The 21,952-nt window shown below is 39.0% G+C and overlaps 1 protein-coding gene across 2 annotated transcripts in view; it reads left to right on the top strand.

Moving 5' to 3' along the window:
• CCNYL1 (cyclin Y like 1) overlaps positions 1-21,951 on the top strand; it is a 41,829-nt gene extending 19,878 nt beyond the window's left edge. Inside the window, exons 4-10 of one of the 2 annotated variants that reach the window (XM_049887985.1) lie at positions 3,889-3,989; positions 7,208-7,243; positions 9,627-9,678; positions 12,336-12,455; positions 15,842-16,008; positions 19,418-19,580; positions 20,781-21,948. In XM_049887985.1, the coding sequence (XP_049743942.1) occupies positions 3,889-3,989; positions 7,208-7,243; positions 9,627-9,678; positions 12,336-12,455; positions 15,842-16,008; positions 19,418-19,580; positions 20,781-20,897 (756 nt within the window). In that variant the 3' untranslated portion in view covers positions 20,898-21,948. Of the gene's footprint in view, positions 1-3,888; positions 3,990-7,207; positions 7,244-9,626; positions 9,679-12,335; positions 12,456-15,841; positions 16,009-19,417; positions 19,581-20,780 lie in introns of both variants that reach the window. The other variant, XM_049887986.1, reaches the window with a different exon arrangement.
• The last annotated feature ends 1 nt before the right edge of the window (position 21,952 follows it).

The following is a 21,952-nucleotide window of genomic DNA, read 5'->3' on the forward strand; positions in this document are numbered from 1 at the left end:
CTTATGCCTTCTGAGTTCTGTACCCTCCTTGGGTTCTGCAGGACAACCTGGCTTGTTTCTTCCTGTCCAAGTCACTGTTCGTAGCCACCAAGGTTGTGCTTCCTCTGTTATGCCAGGTCATTTACCACTGTTTTATCTAGTTTCCATCTTTCAAACATTTATTAAAAATTATCTGCTGCTTATCTCATCTCCTGGTCTCTTGGTCTTTAGTCTTATGAAGTATAATTTTTTTTTTTTTTTTTTATGCCTTTACAGTAATTCTAGTGATATTTCAGGACAGAGAGGAAATAGATTTGTGGTCAGTTCAAACAAATTTAGGACCTATGTTTAAAATGTAAATCTGCGTTTAAAGTTTTAATTCAGTGTGATTGATACTAATGCGCACAGTTTTTACATGTATACCTAGCATATATTAGCATACTAATTATACTTTCCTACTAAGGCCTTGATAAAGGATTGTTCAAACCAGACATCCTTCCATGTTGTCCCACTAATGTGCAATGCAGATGGAATAGTCTTCATTAATATGTAAAGTGTTAGGAATTTGTAAGTTAATTAAAAGTCATAAATTCTTAAAATACATATCCAAAACTTGTAAAAAGACAAAAAAAGTCAACTCACATTTTATTTTTTTTAATGTGTTAAAACAAGAGGCATTAAACACAACAGGAAAAGTCAGTGAGTAGGGGCAGGATTTCCACAAATACTTGACCTTTGATGATAAGGCTTGGGTTGTGATTTACTGATCATATTGAGTATGGGTTTTTTTGGTGTTGCCATTCAACCTTAAGTCTACTGAGTACCCTGCCTTTTTTTTTTTTTTTTTTTAAAGATTATAAAATTCCATCTTCTCTGTTATTGTATTGAGTGAATGAAGTAAGATCAGTACTGTTATTTGTCCCTGTCTATTCCAATGACCAACTCAGATAATACTAACGAACACTAAATTGTCAGCAGTAGTTTTGCAGTTGATTTTTTCAGTTTTTACCTTTTACGTCCTTATGTTTGTCAGTGTAGTTAATGGAGGTTGTGAGGCAGCAGTGGTAAGGCTTCAAGCATAGAGGACAGTTGTCTTAAACTCCTGAGCAGGATGAGGGGAAAGTAATCTGATGGCAGACACATCCAGGCTCTGCTCAGAAGCTTAACCCTGGCAGCTTCTAGTCTAAGGATGCTCCAGACGTGGGAGAGTTTGAGTAGCTAGAAGTGAGTGGTTTGTCCCCTGCTTATATATTAGGTAGCAGAGGGCTCCTGCATTCATCCTTTTCTGGTCACGTTTAAATTTGGGAATGGCCTGGTTGAAAAAAAAAAAAAAAGCCTTTTCTGGCCATTGCCCTGGAGTGGATAATTCCTCAGCCTCTTTTTAAGCAGGAGTTTATAGTAGGTGTGGACTGACGGGGAAGTGTTCAGTGTTTCTTTGTGTCTTGCCAGTAGACCAGAAGTTGCTGATTCAGATCACTAAAATTCACTAAACTGCATAGGGCCGAGACTAACATCTAAAATTTTTAAATGTTTTAGCTCTAATATTTTCAAAGACATAATAGGGGAAAAAAAAAATTAGAGAAAATATCACCCAAAGCTGTACCAAATCATCTATATTTTAGTACATTTCCTTTCTGTTCTTTTTATTACCCCTCTGTGGGCTTTGGAAACCCTGGTGGTGTAGTGGTTAAGTGCTACGGCTGCTAACCAAAGGCTTGGCAGTTCAAATCCGCCAGGCGCTCCTTGGAAACTGTGTGGGGCAGTTCTACTCTGTCCTATAGGGTTGCTAGGAGTCGGAATCGACTTGACGGCACTGGGTTTGGTTTTTGGTTTGGTGTGGGCTTTGGGTCAGAGTTGATTTTTGTTATGTTGCAGTAGTGTATGCTGTAGTATCCCTTAAGAGTAGTGACCTTAAGAGAGAATCTCCATCCATTTAAAGTATTTAAATGAATTATTTTTCATTTTACATTCTGTACATGTTTTTGAGAATATTATAAACATAAATTACATATTAACTGAATAGCTTAAGAAACATACTAGAGTTTGGATATAGTTTAAAAATTTCTGGCTTGAAGGAGAAATTAGTCCTGCAAATAGTAATACTTTTCAAAATATATAACCTCTGGGACTTTTTGTTAGTAAGGACTTTTTGTTTGCAGTGCAGCACGTGGAATGAGGAAGATGGTATTTTGTGTATTATACAGATATTGCTCATTATTGTTACTACTGGCAGTCTTTACGTGCTCTGCGCTTTAAAAAGCATCAGCCAGTTCCCCCTGCCCTACCTTTTGTGTACTTGTTGCAACAGCGTGGTAAAATGATGTTATATTAATAGGAGGAAGGAAGGCTTATCTGAATTACTAAACAAAAACAAAACACTAAAATCATTGGTACTCTGTGGTCTAAAGAATGCTGTTGTTATATTCAGCTACTTAAAGTGACTTGAATTTGGATATTTGGCTTTATTTTTAAAGAACAGAAATGTCTTAACATAGTTCAGGCTATTTTAGTATTTGACTATTGCTATATCCTTGAAATTTTTGCAAATAAATGGATACTTCTAAAGTGTTTTAAAGCTAATTTCTCTAGAGGGCTCTACAAGTTCATTGCCACTTCTCCTATATCACTGCAGATAAATTCTCACTAATTTGTATCTGTAGTAAGATTTACCCTCCAAATTGTGATTGATTAAAAAAAAAGAAAATCTGTCAAATACTTGTTGAACAGTTAATTTGCCCCAGATTCTGTGCTTGGCAGCTGGAGGTAGACGAGTCCTCCCTTCCCTGGAGAAGTGTACCGTCTTATCAGGGGGACACCGTGCAAGCAATTGCTATCATGTAACAAGTGTTAAACTAGATGCATGCTATACAAAAGAACAGTTCTGTGGTGTAGTTGATTGTTGCTAGAGGTCCTGAGAAGGTAGATGGGGTCAAGCTGGCTGGGACAAGGAGGAGGAAAGGGGCATTGCAAATGGGCAGACACAGCAGTGTGAGGGCAAAATGTCTTTAGACTAAAATTAATAAATTCTTCAAATGAATGGAAAGTGTCCTCTGAGGTTTTCACTTGAGTAATGTAATGGCAGTTTTATTTAAACATGAAGCGAAAGTAAACTTCCAGGGTTACTTATGTTCTCTGGTTTTTGAGTGTGAGAGACACTTGAAGCAATACTCTTTTTATCCTCCAGATCAGGAAACTGAGGCCCAGAGAGACTCTGGCACACTAGCTTGTTAGTGACGGAGCAGCCTGGCACAAAGAGCCTTTGACTTTCAAACATCGCTTTTTCCATCACATTGTATTCTGTATTAATACATTTATCAGTAGTTTACTGGCTTCTCTTTCATTTACTGCAGTAAAATGCTCTCATGTCAGTATTATTTAAGGCATTACATTTTATTGCAATAAATGAGTCATAGAAATAGCAGAAAGTCTCATCTGCTTTTCAGTACTTAAGGAAAAAAACACTGAAATCTTATTCTAAATCTTTTACATTATTTTCATGTTTCATGCTGTATTTGTTTTTGAAATTATAAAAATAAGTTACACATGAACTGACTAGCTTAGGAAACAAGTGAGTTTAGATACAATTAAAAACATTTCTGGTTTGAAAGCGAATTTAATCCTCCAAATAATAACAAATAGTATTTGTAATAGATACTCGTCAGATTAGATTAGAGATACCAAAGCAAGATGACATTTTATAACACCTTCCTCAAATGCTTTCTGTGGAACTTAGAATGTCCAAGGGTTTCCCATATAGCCGGCTGCACAGGATATCACACTCAGGCAGTTCATGAAGTGCAGGAAATTTCCTAATGCTTTATCGTTTGACATTTTAACTAAGGAAGGAAAAACACACTTTTATAGATTTAACTTACTGTGACATTTTCTTCTATTTCCCTTCCCCTTCAGGTATCTCCAGGGCAGCTTACTAAAAAGTATAGCTCATGCTCAACAATATTTCTAGATGACAGCACAGTCAGCCAGCCTAATCTTAGAACCACAATAAAATGGTGAGTACAATTAGGTTGCCAAGGCTGAGTGACAGACTCCCTATGCTAAAAGCACCAAGCTATACTTGATTGTCTTAGTCATTTGATTGTCCTCTCTAGTGATCAGTTTAAGAAACTGGTGTCAAGTATATACTAATTTCAAGGACCTAAATATGAATTTCAATTTCCATTTTAATTCTATAGCACATGGTAGAAGGGGAAGCCAATTTAGCAAACAAGGAATCTCAGGAAAAGTATACCTCTTTATTTCATGGATTTATGTTGTCACGACACTGCTGAACACAATGAGAAGGAGGTGCTTTTTATTGGATGTTTTCAGGAAAATATTGGTTCTTTATGAGTAACAGGCCTAAGACAGTGTGTACTGCTTTGGAAGCTACTCTGGGAAGAAGGGACAGCTTGTCCCCTACTGGCACCAGAGTGTATCTGCATTTAGACTTAATTGAAATTTTGTCAGATTTTCCCCCTCATGCCTTTTCCCCTCTGCAGTGTTTCTGTATGAAAATTCAGTTCCCCTTCCCAACCAGTCTTAAAAAACAAATTCTTAAGTTTAATTTCTTGTATGATGAAATTTGTTTAGCAGAGAACAATAAAGAGATGAAGTGTTGGAAACATAGCTATGGTCAGGTTTGTACGTAAGCAAATGTGAACAGAGTCATGATGATGAAAACTATTCTTCATTTCTGGGGATACCTTAGAGATGCGTTTTCAAAACACCCCAAGAGAAACCTTTCAAGCTCAAATGAAAAACTATGCAGAGCTTCCTGACTCCATTGGAGTTGTCCAGAAAATATTATTAACATCTCAGGATATGAGCTCTGATTTTCAGAACACAGTTTGGGAAATGCTAATCTAGAATATTGATACCCCCAATTTAATTTTTCAACCTTAAAACCATAATTAACGTATAACCTTAATTTTGTTTCTTATGTACTGGCTTCTTTAAAGATTTTATACTTTAATGGAAAATAGCAAGCTCACAACCATAATAAAGGAAGTTTCTTCTCTCACTTGTAACAGTAGCTAAGATCAAATTGTGTTTCAGCAAAAACTGAATCCTGACCTTTGGCGCCTATCAAGTAATCACTGAATGTTTTTATTCAGCCAAGGCCCTAAATCCATGGGTAAAAAGCAGACTCTAAAGTCTCCAGCCTCTTTTGACTTTAGAAGATTCAGATGTTTCAGTGTATCAGTAAGCGCCTGGGTTAAGAATGTCTGATTTTTGGACAGCTCGGATTTGAGAACGGCACTTGCAGCTTCACCGTGCCATTTAACGTTAAGTAAATTTGCCCTCACTTTGAAACCATTGAACCAATCCCTACTTGAAACAAATTCTTCATCACAGTCACCTCCGCTTGCTGCACGTGCGGCTTTTAAGTCATTGAAGAGACTTTGAGCTTTTCCTTGCACTAAAGTTAGGCTAAGTAAGAACCAGATGCATCTGTCCCAGCTGGCATACAAATTTGACTTAAAGACAGACTTAGGAACCAGGTCTTGTTCGTATCCCGGGGACTGCTTGTAATTCACAAGTAGCTTTTTTAGGACTAACTTTTTTCAAACAAGTAGGTGTTATGCTTCTTTCCAGTTTAAATAGTCTAGTTTTTAGAAGTCTGCTTTTGGAAGTACAGGAAGTTTTAATTTGCTGTCATTAAGTTTTAAAAACGATCACCGAGAACATTCTTCAGTATAAGATAGAACAAATTTACTGAGCAAGTTAATAGGGCAAATTTGGCTTTCAGGAAGGATTTTGAAAGTGCTACTAGGGTGTAGTAGTATATTGTCTTAAGTGGGGTTGGCGAGCAGCTTTTTTCACAACGTATGTCTGCAGATAAGTTCAAGCTCTCCTCCCTTACACACTCCCCACTCCCCACATTTATGTACTCGCTGACCTTTTGGTAGGCTGGGTAAGGATGTGAGGCATGATTATAACCAAAAGCACCCCAGATGATTCTGATCTTCACCCCAACTCAGTGGTTCCTAAACTTTGCTGCACTTTGGAATCACCTGGGGAGATGTAAAAAGAAATCCTGATGTCCTAATTGTAGCCAGTGCCAATCAATCAATGTCTGGGGTGGCAGGCGGGCAGTTTTTAAAGACGGTCAGGTAATTCCAATAGTAGAGAGAGAGCTACTTCTGACCTTTGATGGGACCGTGGGCACATCAGTTTTAAGCCTTGGTTCTCTTATCTGTAAAGTGGGTGGTTGGATTAAGTGGCACCTAAGGTTCGGCAGTCCTTTTCAGCATACAACTTCAAATTCTGTGATTTTGAAATTATTTTGGAGATGAAATTGTTTGAAACACTATAGAAGTATCCATCTTTGACGCTAATAATGTTACTTGTTCGTTAAAAAGGTATCTTAAACTCCATAAGCACATTTTCAAAGAAGTAACAGCTTCTTTTTAAAGTGCTACTTACTATTTGATTGATCTGCTCTTTTAAAATTCAGATTTGCCTTCCCTCAATTATTTTGAGCTTCATTTTAGACACTGAGGGCAAGTGGAAGCATAAAACCTATCCAAGAGAAGCCCTCTGGTCCCTAGTACACAACAGCTGTGGGTAATTTAGGAAGGCAGTAACTTAGAGTATCTGTTGATTAATGTTTTCGTTTAAACTGATTTCGGAATGCTTTCCATTAATACACTGTGTAGTAGTATGCGGCATCACTAGCACTGCTTATATAAGAATGGCTAGATCCATCATCGATTTTGTGATTTTACGGATACTTGAATTTGTCAATCAACTTTCTACTAATAATTACGCAAAAGTGATTTTAAATAATATTTCCTGGCATAAAGTACATTTGTTAATTTACTTTTAGGGAAATAATGGAAGACAGGTGAAGCAGGTGGATAGTGAACTAAACCAACTGAAATGACAGTGCCTACCAACTTTAAAAAGGCACAGAAAGTAAAAACTACATGGCTTAAACTTAAGCATGTGTACAGATGAAAGGTTCACGGGTAGAAGGGCAAACGGTGGGAAATACGTAATAATTTATGTATCATCGTGTTCAGCAGCATACTATTGCCTAATTCTCCTATTTTTGCCAAAAGGCAAAGAACTAACAAAGGAAAAAGTGCCCGTGAGGAACTCTTCTGAATTAGAAGATTTGGGAACCACAGAAGCCCTGCCCCCTCCCCCTTTTTAAAGAAATGTCGTAAACCTAGAAAATGATGAAATCGGTTATTACAAATATTTTTTTTTTCTCTCTCCACAGTGTGACCTTAGCAATATATTACCACATAAAGAACAGGTGAGCTCTACTAAAACCTGTTTTGTTATTCCAGCTAGTTACTTTGCATGCTGTCAAGGTTAGTGTTAGGTAATGTCTATAAAAAAAAAAAAAAAAAAGTATTAAAGTGAATAATTTGGTTTTGGTCTCAGTGTTCTTTTATCTCTTACATTGAGGACCCCAAAGAGCATTTGTTTATGTTAGCTAAATCAGTATTTACTCTTTTAGAAATTAAAATAGGAAATTAAAAAAATAAATAAATTGTATCTTAGCAGGGTTTCTTAACCTTGGTGCTCCTGATACTTAGAGCTAGATAATTTTTGTTGTGGGAGGCTGCCCTCTGCATTGTAGGATGTTTAGCAGTATCCCTGGCCTCTACCTAAGGAGCCCTGGTGGTGCAGTGGTTAAGTGCTTGGCTGCTAACTGATGGTTAGAACCCATCAGCCTCTCTGCAGGAGTAAAGACCTGGTGATCTGCTCTTGTAAAGATTATAGCCTAGGAAACCTTATGGGGCAGCTCTCTGTCATAGAGGGTCGCTATAAGCTGGCGTTGACTCAATAGCACACAACTGGCTTCTACCTACTAGATGCCAGTATCACCCCCCAGCCCCTCTTGTGACAACCAAAAATGTCTCCAGGTATAGCCAGATGTCCCATGGGGGACAAAATCGCCTCTGAGAACTACCGTGTTAAATAATACTTTTTATGAAAAATAACCATTTTCCACAAAAAAAGGAATGAAAAGTATGTCATTGGTTTACATGTTTGCAAATCTTGTTAATGTCTAGCTTACTAGCAGAAAGCTGGATTGTTATATCTACTTCTGCCTTCAGTCTTTTGCAGTTTGTTGTTTGAATAAGCAATGAGAAAACCCAGCTTCAGGCATATATATAGTTGGAAAAAGGTCTATTTTAAAAAAAAAAAAAAAGCCCTCAGATAATTGTTGATATTCTTTTGACACCATACATGGTAGTTTCTTAAATTAGTTACAATGGTATTTTAAACCACATCAATGAACTTTTAGTACTCTGTTAAATAAATACCCATCGGTCTGTCTTGCATGTTGAATGACTCTTTTACCTATACATGATTTTATAATACTGTGCATTGATTGGAAGATATTGGTTCACATTTCATTTTACAGTGTCAAAAATTCACTTTCATTAGTATCAACCACCAACCTTAGGTGTCAAGTCTCTTACGTATTGAGCTGTCAAGCTCACAGTAGAATGTAAAAGTCTCCCAAAATTCTAATTTTTAGCTTGAAAGCCTGAATTTTATCATTGGCAACAAATACCTATGTTTTGTTTGAAAGTCATACTTTCAAATAAAAATGTTCTGTTCCGTGAAAAAAAGCAGCTAGTTCAGCTCTTCCTTGACATAGCCATGCTTCAGCTGCAGAAGTGCCTTTTGAGTACTTTCCGTTTATTCAGAAGATTAAAAAGATAAGTCCAGATTTATTAACACCATTTTTACTGTTTCATCAAGGGTATTCTTAACCAAAGCTGGCTTAAAAAAAAAAACAAAAAACACTGAACATGTGGCAGCAAAGAATCCAATGATTGCTAGTGTGGTTTGGTACCACTGCCTTGATGGAGCCAGCAGCTTCACCTACTTTCACACAGTCATTGCAAATGTCAAACGGTGAAAAAGGCAAGTAATGTTAGTATTGTTATGAAAACAATTTGGACCTCAGGGCACCCTTTGAGAGCCACTGTTTTACATGAGCACAGTGTATTAGTGTGATGAACTTATAAACTAAAAGGCTCTTGTCTCTTGTAAAATAAAAAGACAAGTTTCTAGCTCAAACTATTTAAAAGAGACAAGAAGAAATATTAAAAACGAAAGAGAGAACACCTGGGAAATCTGAATCTCATATTCAAGCTTGTTAAAGTTCTAAAGACTTTATTGCCCACTGCTACTGCCTTGTAAAACGTTCTTGTGTATTCCAGTGTAGGGTTACCAAAAACCAAACGCATTGCCATCAAGTTGATTCGACTCATAGCGACCCTATAGGACTGCCACATGGAGTTTCCAAGTGGCGGCTGGAGAATTCAAACTGCCTACCTTTTGGTTAGTAGCTGAGCGCTTAACCAGTGTGCCACCAGAGCTTCATGTCAGGTTAGAGGAGTGAAATATATTTGGTTTACTAGCATTGCTTGTTAGGGAGGGTCACTGTTTAAAGGCAACTCTGGGTGGCCACTGTAGAAAAGATTTCACAGTACTTGTGTTGAGTAAAAAGAAGCCAGAAAATTCTTAAAGGCAAAATCCAGGAGAAGAATTTGTAAAACTGCTTTGTTGAAGATTAAGCTTCCCCCTCCACCCCCCTCTATTCCCAGCAGGTATTTTACTAAGATGTTAACAATTCCCCAACTCATTTTTTAATGCACATTCTTATTTTATAGAGATGCAAATAGATCCTTGGATATTTTTGATGAGAGATCACATCCGCTCACAGTAAGTGTCAGCTTTATTAAGGTTGTACTTTTCTCTCAAAGTTGCGTTTATTTCATGCTGATTTGCTTTGAGATTACTAGAAGAAAAACACTCTCTCCAGCTTAAGTCAAAATCATTTTCTTTTAAAAAGTCATTTCCCACAGGACTATGGTCTTGGGGAACATCTAGCTTAATTGGTATAACATAGTTTATGAAGAAAATGTTCTACATTCCACTTCGGTGAGTAGCGTCTGGGGTCTTAAAAGCCTGTGAGTGGCTATCTAAGATACTTCACTGGTCTCACCCCTTTGGGAACAAGGGATAATGAAGAAAACTAAAAACAAGAGGGAAAGATTAGTCCAGAGGACTAATGGATTACAACTACCATGGCTTCTACCAGACTGAGACCAGTACAACTAGATGGTGCCCAGCTACCACCGACTGCCCTGACAGGGCTCACAGTAGAGGGTCCCAGACAAAGCTGGAGAAAAATGTAGAAGAAAATTCTGACTCACAAAAAAAGACCAGACTTACTGGTCTGACAGACAGTAGAGGAATCTTGAGAGTATGGCCCTGGGACACCCTTTTAGCTCAGTGATGAAGTCACTTGTGAGGTTCACCCTACATCCAAAGATTGAACAGGCCCATAAAACAAAGTGAAACTAAAGGGACACACCAGCCCACGGGCGAGGACTAGAAGGCAGGAGGGGACAGGAAAGCTGTAATAGGGAACCCAAGGTCGAGAAGGGAGTGTTGACATGTCATGGGGTTGTTAACCAGTGTCATAAAACAATATGTGTACTAACTGCTTAATGAGAAGCTAGTTTGTTCTATAAACATTCATGTAAAGTACAATAAAAAAAAAAGTCATCCCACATCCCACACCCCCGCCCCCCATGAGTGTTACATAAGAGATAGTATAGAGTGAGAACTTGCAGCTTTGTATAATCGGTGTGCCAAAGTGAGTCAGCGTGTCCAAATAACAGATGATACATCTTTTTAGAAGATAATTTTCAATAGCATCAAACCCAGAGTACTTGGAAATAAACCTAATAGCTATGTAAGATCTCTATGAAGAAAACAAGAAAACTATTTCAGTTTAAATAAATTAAAATTACATAAAATAAATTAACTTCCTGTGTTGCATTAGGCACATTTCAAGTGGTTAATAGTGGCTGCTGTTACTGTGTTGGACAGTACCTTAAGGTTACAGAGAAATAAAGTTTTTTCAAGGTTTATTGCAGAGAAGTATGCTATATGGTGATCATTAAGATTTTGAAATCTAAAAATATTTTACATTTGGATAGAGTTCTGTTGGGGGGAGTGGAAAGGAACAATATAAATTTTCTAAACTTGCTTTTAGGTTTATTTCCAAGTACTTTGTATTTGGTGTTAACTTGTGTTTCATTGTACATTTTACTCTGCGGCTTATAACAGATTATGTATAACATTGTGAAGAATAGTATTTCCAGAGCAATAAATTGTGCTCACACAGAGCCTGTACTTGGGCCAAGAGGCAGTCATTCCAACACAACATGGGGATACTGCATGGTTTAAAATCAGGAAAGATGTGCATCAGGTTGTAACCTTTCACCATATTTATTTAATCCGTATGCTGAGCACATAATCCGAGAAGCTGGACTATATGAATAACACAGCACCATGATTGGAGGAAGACTTATTAACTTGCACTATGCAGATGATAAAACCTTGCTTGCTGAAAACCATGAAGACTTGAAGCTCTTACTGACAAAGATCAGATACTACAGGCTTCAGTATGGATTACACTTCAACATAAGAAAACAAAAATTCTTACAACTAGACCAATAAGCAGCAGTATGATAAACAGACAAGATTGAAGTTGTCAAAGATTTTATTTTACTTGGATCCACAATCAACATCCATGGAACCAACAGTCAAGAAATCGAATGCCTGCCGAATTGCATTGGGGAGATCTGCTGCAAAAGACCTCTTTAAAGTGTTAAAAAGATAGTCGTTGAGGACTTAAGGGGCATGTCTGACCCAAGCCATGGTATTTTTAGTTGCCTCATATGCATGCAAAAGGCGGACAGTGGATAAGGAAGACCAAAGAAGAACTGATCCCTTTGAATTATGGAGTAGGTGAAGAGTAGTGGGCTGCCAGAAGAATGAATAAATCTGTTTTGGAAGAAGAACAGCCAGAATCCTCCTTTGACATGAGGATGGTGAGAAGTCATCTCATGTACTTTGGACAACTTATCAGGAAGGACAAGTCCCTGGAGAAAGGACATCATGCTTGATAAAGTAGAGGGTCAGGAAAAAGAGGAATACCGTAAACGAGATGGATTGACACAGTGGCTGCAACGATGGGCTCAAAATAGCAGCGATTGTGCGGATGGCGCAGGACCAGGCGGTGTTTTGTTCTGTTGTACATGGGGTCTCTCTGAGTTGGAACCAACTTGACGGCACCTAACACCACCAAACTTGTGCCTGTATTTTTCTTTAATGGGTGGTAGTGGGTTTTGAATCACTAGGGCGTTTTAAGATCACATTGTTTATATTTGAAGTACTAAAAGATATATCACCCAGTCAAAATTATTTTAAGAAGTATGTGGGCACAAATTTGAACACTGCTATTTTAAGATCACTGAAGAATTTTTCTTTAGTGGGTACTGATATTGCATCTTTTTTTCTTTCAGCGAGAGAAGGTTCCGGAGGAATACTTTAAGCATGATCCTGAACACAAATTTATTTACAGATTTGTCCGTACTCTTTTCAGTGCTGCACAGCTAACAGCTGAATGTGCAATAGTAACTTTGGTAAGACATTTCTTCTGTCATAAAGCATCTTTAGAAGTTTCTGTCTTGTACACCGTGGTATGGTCCAGTTTTTCAAGTAAAAGTAGGTTCCTGAAATTTTCATCACAACTTTATTAAGACAAATCTATCGAAGACAAAAAGTACACACATTCAAGCTTAATATCATTGTAGTTTAAAGTGTTGCCATTGGTTTTCCCATCACAAAACATTGCTATTAAAGGAGAGATTTCTGCTCTTTCTCTCCCTACCCCCAGCCTACACAGGCACAAGCAGTATGCACACAGGCACATAAATGTGCTGTGTTATGGGGAATGGGGAACAATAACAAGACTACCTGGCCTGCAGGCAAAGATCAACTCAGTGTAGGTCTAAGATGAGTCCCAGGCTGTAGTCCCCAGGCAGTTTTGATGTGTGACCTAGTTGAGAACTACTGCCTCAGATTTTCTGTTCCTTGAATGATGGGTGTTAACCCATCCCTGCTTACTCCTATAACTGCTCTTGAAGTTGTCCGGGATGCTAGTGCCAGTAGAACTTGGAAAGACTTTGCTCCTTAGCCTGCTGAGCTACCTTTGTATCATCCATACAGAATTACTGTGGTGAGATTTTATCGTTTAAATCCTATTCAGGTGACAAATGTTTGGGATTGTTTTACTCCTTCCTATAGCAGACTTACAGAGGAAAGTTAACTTTATGGTTTGGAGGGAAAGAATTCTTAAATCAGTACTTAATCCTTTCGCATCCAGTTAAAACTTGGGAGGGATGTGCTTTTGACTAGAGACATGTTGCTAGGCACTGGCTTAGACACAGGTCTTTTTAGGAGCTGCAAGCCATTTGGAATGCTTAGCATGTTCTAAGAGCAAGAGTAGTACTTCCATATCTAGGGATAGGTATGGCAGGAAGAAGACTATCTGGGTTAGAAGAGGGAAGTTTATTTTAGACATGCTAAGGCTTGATGTACCTGTGAGGTGGCAGAGTGGCAATGTCTGGTAATCACTTGGAGCATGAATTTGGGCAAGAAGTTGCTCATTCCTTAAGTACTCACTAAATACCTAATCCATGCCACTATTTACATACTGGGGATAGAGAGGGGAACAGATTGAACAAAGTTCTTGCCTTTATGTCACATACATTCTAGAGAGGAAGACAGCAGTATTTCTAATGAATATTTTTGAAAAGATGACTATTTCAGGTAATGGTATACCAAGAAGATAAAGCCAAGGTAAAGACAGAGTGATTATAGGTGTTTACTGTTTTAGATAGAACAGTCAGGAAGAGCCTCTCTAAAGAGGTAACACTGGAACAATGACCTGAATGAAGTGAGAAAGCAAATGATGCAAAGATACGGAAATCTGGCATCATAGGCAGAGGGAACGAGTACAAAGACCCAGTGGCAGGAGCATGTTTAGTGTGTTCAAGGAACAGCAAGAAGGCCAGTATGATCTGAGTGAGGAAGGAGGGAGAGAATGTACGAAATGAAGTCAGAGAAGGACATCGTCATATCTTCTGGGGCCTTGTAGCTTGTAGGCCGTGGAAAGAAGTTAAATTTTTATTCTAATATGATGGGGAAACCTCTGGCAGATCTTGAGCATGGGAGTGAAGGGTTCTTACTTTAAGAGGTTGTTCTGGCTGCTTTGGGTGAATAGACTGTAGTGGGAAGGCAGAGAAGAGAGGAGGCAGCTGCAGTGATACAGGTGAGAGGTGATAGGTGGTGACTCAGAATAAGAATCAGTCACGTTCTTTCACGTTCTTGATGAAGGTAGTGTTAACCAGAATTGCAAACATATTGGAGACGATGACTCATAGGTAGGGGCAGCAGCACCTTAGGGAAGAAGCGGGTGAGCAGTTGGGATAAAGAGCTCTGCTTTGTGTGTGTGAGGCACTGATGGCCTTGGAAGAGTAGTTTCAGTAGAGTGATAGCAGCAGAGGGTAGTCTAAAGTAAATTAAGGAGAGAATGGGAGGTGAGAAACTGGCATCAGGACATGCTACTGTGAACAAACGAGAGGAACATCCTGGAGGCAGAGGGGTGTAGTGGCAACATCTTAAGCACATTCCTAGTGGGGAAAATCTCTGCAGAAATTCTTCAAAAGGAGAGATCATAATCCTGCAGAAGTGGGCATGGGTGGGCCCCACTAGCCTCTATAAAAAAAAAAAGGAAGGAATACTCCCTCTGATACACAGGAGGGCGAGTGGGCAAGTGGTGTGCGTATGTATCAGCACAGAACAAGTTTGCCAGTAACGGGGCAGAAAGTTGAGGGATTGCCAATTTAAGTGCCTCTTAGGATACTTGAGAGCGCTGAGTTTTTGGGAATGGGAGCAGAATTTCACTAAGATTGCGATGTCATGTTAAGTAACTATTTGACAGTCTGATAACCTTCAGACAGTAAACACACTTTTTAAAAACTGACTTTTTGTCTCAATACAAAGAGTTCAAATAGCATATATAAGTCTTATGCAGAGCACCCGTTGCAGTAAACAAATCACAGCTTACCTCTATAGTCTTAACTTTGTTAACTTCGCCCTGTTCTTTGTAGAATAGATGTTTGATGCATGTAAAATAATTCATGAAACAGTCTCATAAACTAACTGGCAGATGTAGAAGAATCCCAGGGACAGAGATTGGTAGGTTGTTGATCTGTCACCACCTTTTAATCAACAGGAATTGACTAAGCTGTGGATTACATAAGATAGAAAACAAGTTATCATGAAATGATCATGGAGGTGTGAACAATAGGGGGCTGTGAGAGCATGCTTTTGCATACACGTGTTCCTTACAATGGTCCTAAACATAGGGATGTGCCGACCAGGCTGCAGTGCACATCTGTGAAGCCACCCTGTGTGCTGCACTGCACAGCAGCCACTGGGAGGCTCTCTTGCCTGCTAGTTTGTATCCTCAAGCTAGCGCCACAAAAGGGTTAGTTACTGTGAAAAGGGGAAGATAAAAATGTGCTCACTGTTACCAGGGTTTTATATATTTAAACACTACATACCGGTAAAATCATATAACAGCCAGCCAGGTATAGTTCATTGCATGGGGCAGGCTCTCGAGTATTTATTCAACATGGTTAATTCACACTGGGCCTGTATATACTGCCTTTTTTGAGTGTGACAGTCATAACAGAGTGCCTCCTTTAGGATGCTCTTTGCCGAAATATCTAGTCATTCCTGCGACCAAAATTGGGCTGAAAACTTGCATGGGCAGAATAGGTAACAGGTATCTGACTTACAACTAGGATCTGGCCTCTTGCACTGGCTGACTGAGCAAAGTCACCATAGAATGTAAGAATAAAAGGCATTTTCTAGCCCAAAACAGATGCAATGTATTGTAACAGTTCTTATCATAGCACTTAAACAACTAAAATCAAAAACCAGTGCTCTACTTTTGCAGGTTTACTTAGAAAGGCTTTTAACTTATGCTGAGATCGACATTTGTCCCACTAACTGGAAAAGAATTGTTTTGGGAGCCATTCTTCTTGCCTCCAAGGTTTGGGACGATCAGGCTGTCTGGAATGTGGACTACTGCCAGATCCTCAAGGACATTACAGTTGAGGACATGTGAGTTCGTAAGGTTTTGGTGAACTTTCTAACCATTGTCCAGTACCTCATTTGCTCCCATAAAGTTTACATGTTAATAAATATTTTTAAATAATAACATTGTAAAGAGAACTCAAACAGGCATAAAACTACATACTCCCTCCTTTCCAGCTGTGGTGTGACAATCCCTGCTTTCCATCATTGGTTGGTAGTTGTTGATATGTTGCTGTTGTAATAATCTGCTTGTCATAAATTAACATGTATTTTTCAGATGATTTTTGGCAATCATTTTATAGGCTTACTACCAGAACAACATAGTATAGTAAATATCTTTATGGCTTTTTGAAAGCCATCTACCAGTCCCAGTCCATTTTTAAAGGGCACACCTCTGGCCTTTGAAGTAAGTGTTTGACCGCTGTTAAAGAATTAGCTGGCCTCTGGACTGTTGAGAGGTTACAGCTTCAGCCTGAGTCACACATTGTATATTTGCTTTTGCTGATCCAGCCTTCTCCCCTTTTTCTTTACTGAAGATCTGTCGTGGCAGAAACCACGAGATAAACAGATGGGCACTCCTTGGCGGGACAAAATTAAATAGCCACACATAAGTTTCAGGTCCTTCCTGTTCCTGCCTCCTCCCTATTAAGAGTGTCCTTTGTGTTTAGTGGTAGGTCTGATGGGTTTGGAAGTTCCTTTCTCGGGCTGTCTTGAGAAGCATCACTGGGTGTCACCCACTTCTCACCGTGTTGAAGAGTCTCCTGGGACGCTTTGCTCGGCGGGGTCTTGAGCTGACAATGAGAGTGCAAGGAGCCTGGCCTAGTAATGAGGCTACTCAAAAACTATGTGCTGACATGAATCCAAAATACCAAACCTAATGGGGGCATCTGATTGGGACCCCCGATGGCTGTGAGGTCCCTGAACCCAGTAGGCAGGGCCAACCAGAGAGAGGTTTCCAGCAAAGACACTCAGTTGCTCCCTTGATAGTGAAAATGTCTTTGTGGGTGGCCTGTAAGGAAATACGAAAGGACACCTTTGATTATATTGAGCAGTATAAGATGATCAGGTCATGACAGGCAGTGGCAAGAGTTTGTTTTTGTTACTCTAGATAAGACTGTCATTTGGAATTACCAAACTGTATTTACAAAGTGAGGATACTTCTGATAAAAAAAAAAGAAGAGGGACCAGTGATTGTTGGTGGCTGTCAGTGGCTTTGTTGGAAACGACAACTTGGATAATGGTGTAAACTGAGTGGTCATGGTGATACTGCTGGCACCCATCTTAGGGAAGGGTGTGATTGCTGGCACCCATCTCAGGGAAGGGCGTGGCGGCAAAGGAGATCTCCATAACGGATTTGTAACAGACTGGATCTCTTTTGGAAATTGCAGAAGCTAAAGTGGCTTTGATTGCTGTTGTTAGCAGTCTTCAAACTGGTCCCTTGAAAGGAGGAATGCTAGTCCTGCCATGATGGGAGCTGATTATTTTCTCAAAACCTGCAACTAAGTTGGCCGGGACCCTTGTTCTAGTTAGAGCCTCAGAGAACATGCAAGGGAGTGTGTAGGTTTTCCCAGATGAGAACTTGGGAGTAGTAGCAGGGTGTAGCTACAAGGAGACTAGTTGTAAACAGTGCTTTCTGTGTCTGAACAGAGATACACCAGGAGCTGTGCCTGTAACAGGTTGCTCTTTCAGAATTAGAAAGCATCACAACAAAGTGTTTACTATACATTTGTTTCATCTCCATGCTATTGACTGCTGCTATTTGTGATGGTCTCATTGTGAGTCTAAGCTGAAAAAAAATTTAAATCAGGGTCTGATTTTTATTAAAAGTTTCTACATGTCTTGGTAGAATATATTTCTTTTCAAAAGAATAAGTTAAATTGAGCAGCTGCTACTCAGAAAATTTGCTATGCCTGTAAATGGCCTGTCATTCAGCCGTCTAGTCATTAAAAAAAAAAAACCAGAAGATGCATATTCTGTAGGCATAATGCTTTCCTTCAGTGATTAAACCTCTATTAATAGACACGTTAATCCTATGAAGTACTGTATTTCTACACAATTAAAATGTTTTAGTGGAGGACCTATAAAAGGAAAAGTGAAGTGCATTTATTCCTGTTGTAAATTCAGTCCTGATTAGCTGATTATCAAACCACCTGATTTACATTTCTATGGACTTTATGGCTATATGAACAGGAAATTAATTTTGGAAGTAGGGTTAGTTGGATTTTAAGTTCAACAAATGAGACAACCGCATCTTTGCTCAGATACTAACTGCTGTCCATATAGAAGAACACTGAGCATTTATTTATTGACCTTCCCAGTGGATAGTATTTTAAAACTTTAAGACCAAGAAACTAAATATGTTGTCAAACCTCTCGTGTTTGTTTAGGGATTGATCACTTGTAATCAATAACTCTCTAACGTGATTACTGTAAAAGTGGTAAGATTCACTCTAATTTTGTTTTTTTACTAAACACTTGGCAAGTTCATGTACCAAAAGACTGCTCCCGACATTCTCCTTTCCCATTTTATTAAAGTGGCCCATGCGTGTGTGCATGCATGTGTGCACGGGGGTGTGTGTGTGTGTGTCCACCTGTTCTGGGAGGGGCGGTAGGTGCTCAGCATCTCAAGGCTTCATCCCCAACACAGGAGAGACGTTGCATGAGCTTACAAGTCCAGAGAGTTCATATTGTAAAATGGGTTTAGTCTAAGTACGACATCTATCTTTGATCTTTGTTGTCCAAAGCTTAAAAAAGTATCCTGTTCTGTCAGAGTGACAGTTTCTCACCCTAGTAAGATTAAGGTGAGCAGAAACTTGTGTTCTGCCCTTTGACGTAGCCCCTTGCACTGGGGGAGGGGGTTCCCTTCTCAGCGAATGTAACTTGCTTATTTATTTATTTAAGATGAATCCTTGTTGCCTCAAGAGTTTTCCCCCTCTGAGATAATAGCGGTGGCTCTCGATGGATCCATTTGTTGCCGTGGTGATGTGTCCACTCCTTTTGTTGGTGTGTCTCTACTTCAATAAGCCCCTTCCTGTTATCAGCCCGATGAAAATGTCGGCAAGTTCTTCAGAGCTAATAAACAGCATACATGACTCCTTTCATCTGATCACTATAGTGGGGCCTGTTAGTGAGCCTGGAGTATGAATCGTACAGCTGCACTAATGGAACTCTGAAGAATGAGTCCCCGAGTCAGCAGCGCGAGTGCATAAGAGGGCCGTAACCTTTCCCCCTCATCCCAAACTCCCAGTGCTGAGATGCAGAAAGGACCACAAATAGCTGTACCTTGTTCAAACACTAGTGTATTAATCTAGTGGGGTAGCCTGATTTGTTTGAAAACAATTTAGAGCCATCCTACTAGCTTAGAATGCTATTTTTGAAGATAGTCCAATTGATTAAAATTGTCCCATGTTGGTTTTGTTGTGTTCCTCCTCCTGCAGGAATGAGATGGAAAGGCATTTTTTGGAGCTACTTCAGTTTAATATTAATGTTCCTGCTAGTGTTTATGCCAAATATTACTTTGACCTTCGCTCCTTAGCAGATGACAACAACCTGAATTTTCTGTTTGCTCCACTTAGCAAAGAAAGAGCACAGAACCTAGAGGTAAGCCTGTGAGATCACTGAGCGGGGTATTCTGTCAGCCACCAAAGCCAACATCTGTGGCTAAATCATACTAAGTAGTGATTAGGCAAACGGAAAGTTTTTAAATTAGCACATGTAAGAGCTTATTAACCCTTTGGCATCATACTTCCTGTGGCTTTTATGATCCACATAAAAACATAGATTCTCTTCTCTGACCATAATTCAAAATATTTTAAATGAAATTTAATCTGTTTTCAGTGGTTTGTCCTTTTGAACCTTCACATAACCATACATGAATAATTTCTTAGGCTTATATCCCTGATTTTACCTGCATACATAATCTACTTACTATTTTTGACTGTCTGACTCAGTTTGCAAAATCATGTCAGTGTTTATTATACATAACACAGTTCAATCCCATGAGTTTATTAGACATAGCATTAGTGGCTCAGCAGAGTGGCCTATACTTGCCTGTATAATGTGTGGCTGTTTCAAGTACTGGGTGTAGAAAGTACGTGGGTTTTTAATGGAAATGGTAATTTATACAGGACAAAGTAATATGGCTTCTGATTTTTGGTGAGTATACCACAAAATTATCCACAACTGAAATGGAAACATTTAAAATTGACATTTTTTGTGATACCTTGGTGGTACTGTAGACTAATATGTTTTTGTACCATAATTAGTGTGTGAGTGTAATAGCACCTTTTGGTGCTTCAGTCTTCAGCCCTTCCATAGCCTCCAACAGAGTCCGGCACATGCCTGCCTTATTAAATTGGCCTAGAGTGTGTGATAACTGAGGAAGATTGGCTAGACAAATAGCTGAACAGACACTGATTTGGCACAAGTGTATGTGCGTTATGTCTGATGAACAAGTGCACAGGTCACAGATGATACTGCTTTTAGGAGCCTGTCACAATACCTTTGACATCTTCGAGAGCCCAATTTTTAAATAACTTGAAAAAGTAAGTACCCTCTCGCTCTGAAAATCTAATCCTAGCCCTCAAAGGATATTACTCTTTGCACCTTAGTGAATTGGCAGGAAGTAGCATCCCCACAACCTGGCAATGTAGACCTCAGATACCAAAGTTATCAGTAGCTGTGAACTACCTAAAGAGTCTGGATACGTGGCTTATCATCAGTGATACTTTTTTCAGGTTGGAATCTTTTTGTTTGTTTTTAAATTCTTGTACCTGTGTTCTATTTGATTGCCTTTTCTAGGCCATTTCCAGATTGTGCGAAGACAAATACAAAGACTTGTGCAGAGCTGCTATGAGAAGGTCATTCAGTGCTGATAATTTCATTGGTATTCAACGCTCTAATGCCATCCTCTCTTAAGGGGAGACATGAGGGGTTGTAACATCATGAACCCCTCATCTACAAAGACTGGAGAAATATCACCTCTCCTGCTCAAAACCAGCAAACTTAGTGTTTTCAGCGAAAGCAAAGACAGCAAATTCAAGAGACTCATGGACAGCGAGGATTACATGCCATAGGAAAGAACCGGGACCTTGTCAGCGGGACACTCTTCTGTCCTTTTTAATGTAAACCGAGTTACAAAAACCACTTCAGAGTGAAAGCTCCCAACTCACAGATATTTGCTTACTGTGTAGGCCAATAGCTGTGAACTATGAGGTTTTTTTAATTAATAGTTTAAAATTTTTAGCCTTTAAAGACACTAATGTTATAACTTTTTATGTTTTTCCTATTTTTCCTGTCACTCTCCCACTCCCTAAATATTGCAGCATATGCCTTTAGAATCAATGCAGTATTAATATTAAAACTTGGGACTCTTAACTCAAAAAGCCACTTAGAAGCAGAGACTGTAGCATTGTTAGGTGTTGAAGGGTTCTTCCTACTGTATCATTGAAGCTGCTAGCTGTTATTGGCAATCAGTTTAAACCAAAAAGCTGCTGGATAACACCGTCATTCAAATTCTTTGCAAGCAGTACTTATTAACCTTTCAGCATGTTTGGGATCATAAACTTGGAAAGAATTAGTTACTGATTATCTACTTCTGTTGGGTCCACGCCGCATTTCTTGTGAATTATGATGGTGCTTCTCATTTTCTGATAATTTTCCTCTTGTTAAATAAATGTATTAAAAGATAATTTTAATAATTCCAGCCAGCACGGTGGACAAGTGATAACAAGCGGGTAATGAAATACAAGGTGTCCTGAAAGTCTTAGTGCGATCTTGACCTGTAATAAAGCATGCATGGGAGCCCCAGGGCACTGCATCAGAAGTGTAAATGCTGTAAAGCTTTTAAAAACTCGTTTGAAAGTTTAAGTTTCTCTTACACTTACTTTTGTGAATTTTAAATACACTTTTAATTTTTTGTTTCAGCCCCTCTTGAACATGGCAAAGAGTAACTGAAACAGAATTAAAACCTT

This window comes from Elephas maximus, chromosome 6, assembly GCF_024166365.1.
Source record: "Elephas maximus indicus isolate mEleMax1 chromosome 6, mEleMax1 primary haplotype, whole genome shotgun sequence".
NCBI classification, from domain to species: domain Eukaryota; kingdom Metazoa; phylum Chordata; class Mammalia; order Proboscidea; family Elephantidae; genus Elephas; species Elephas maximus.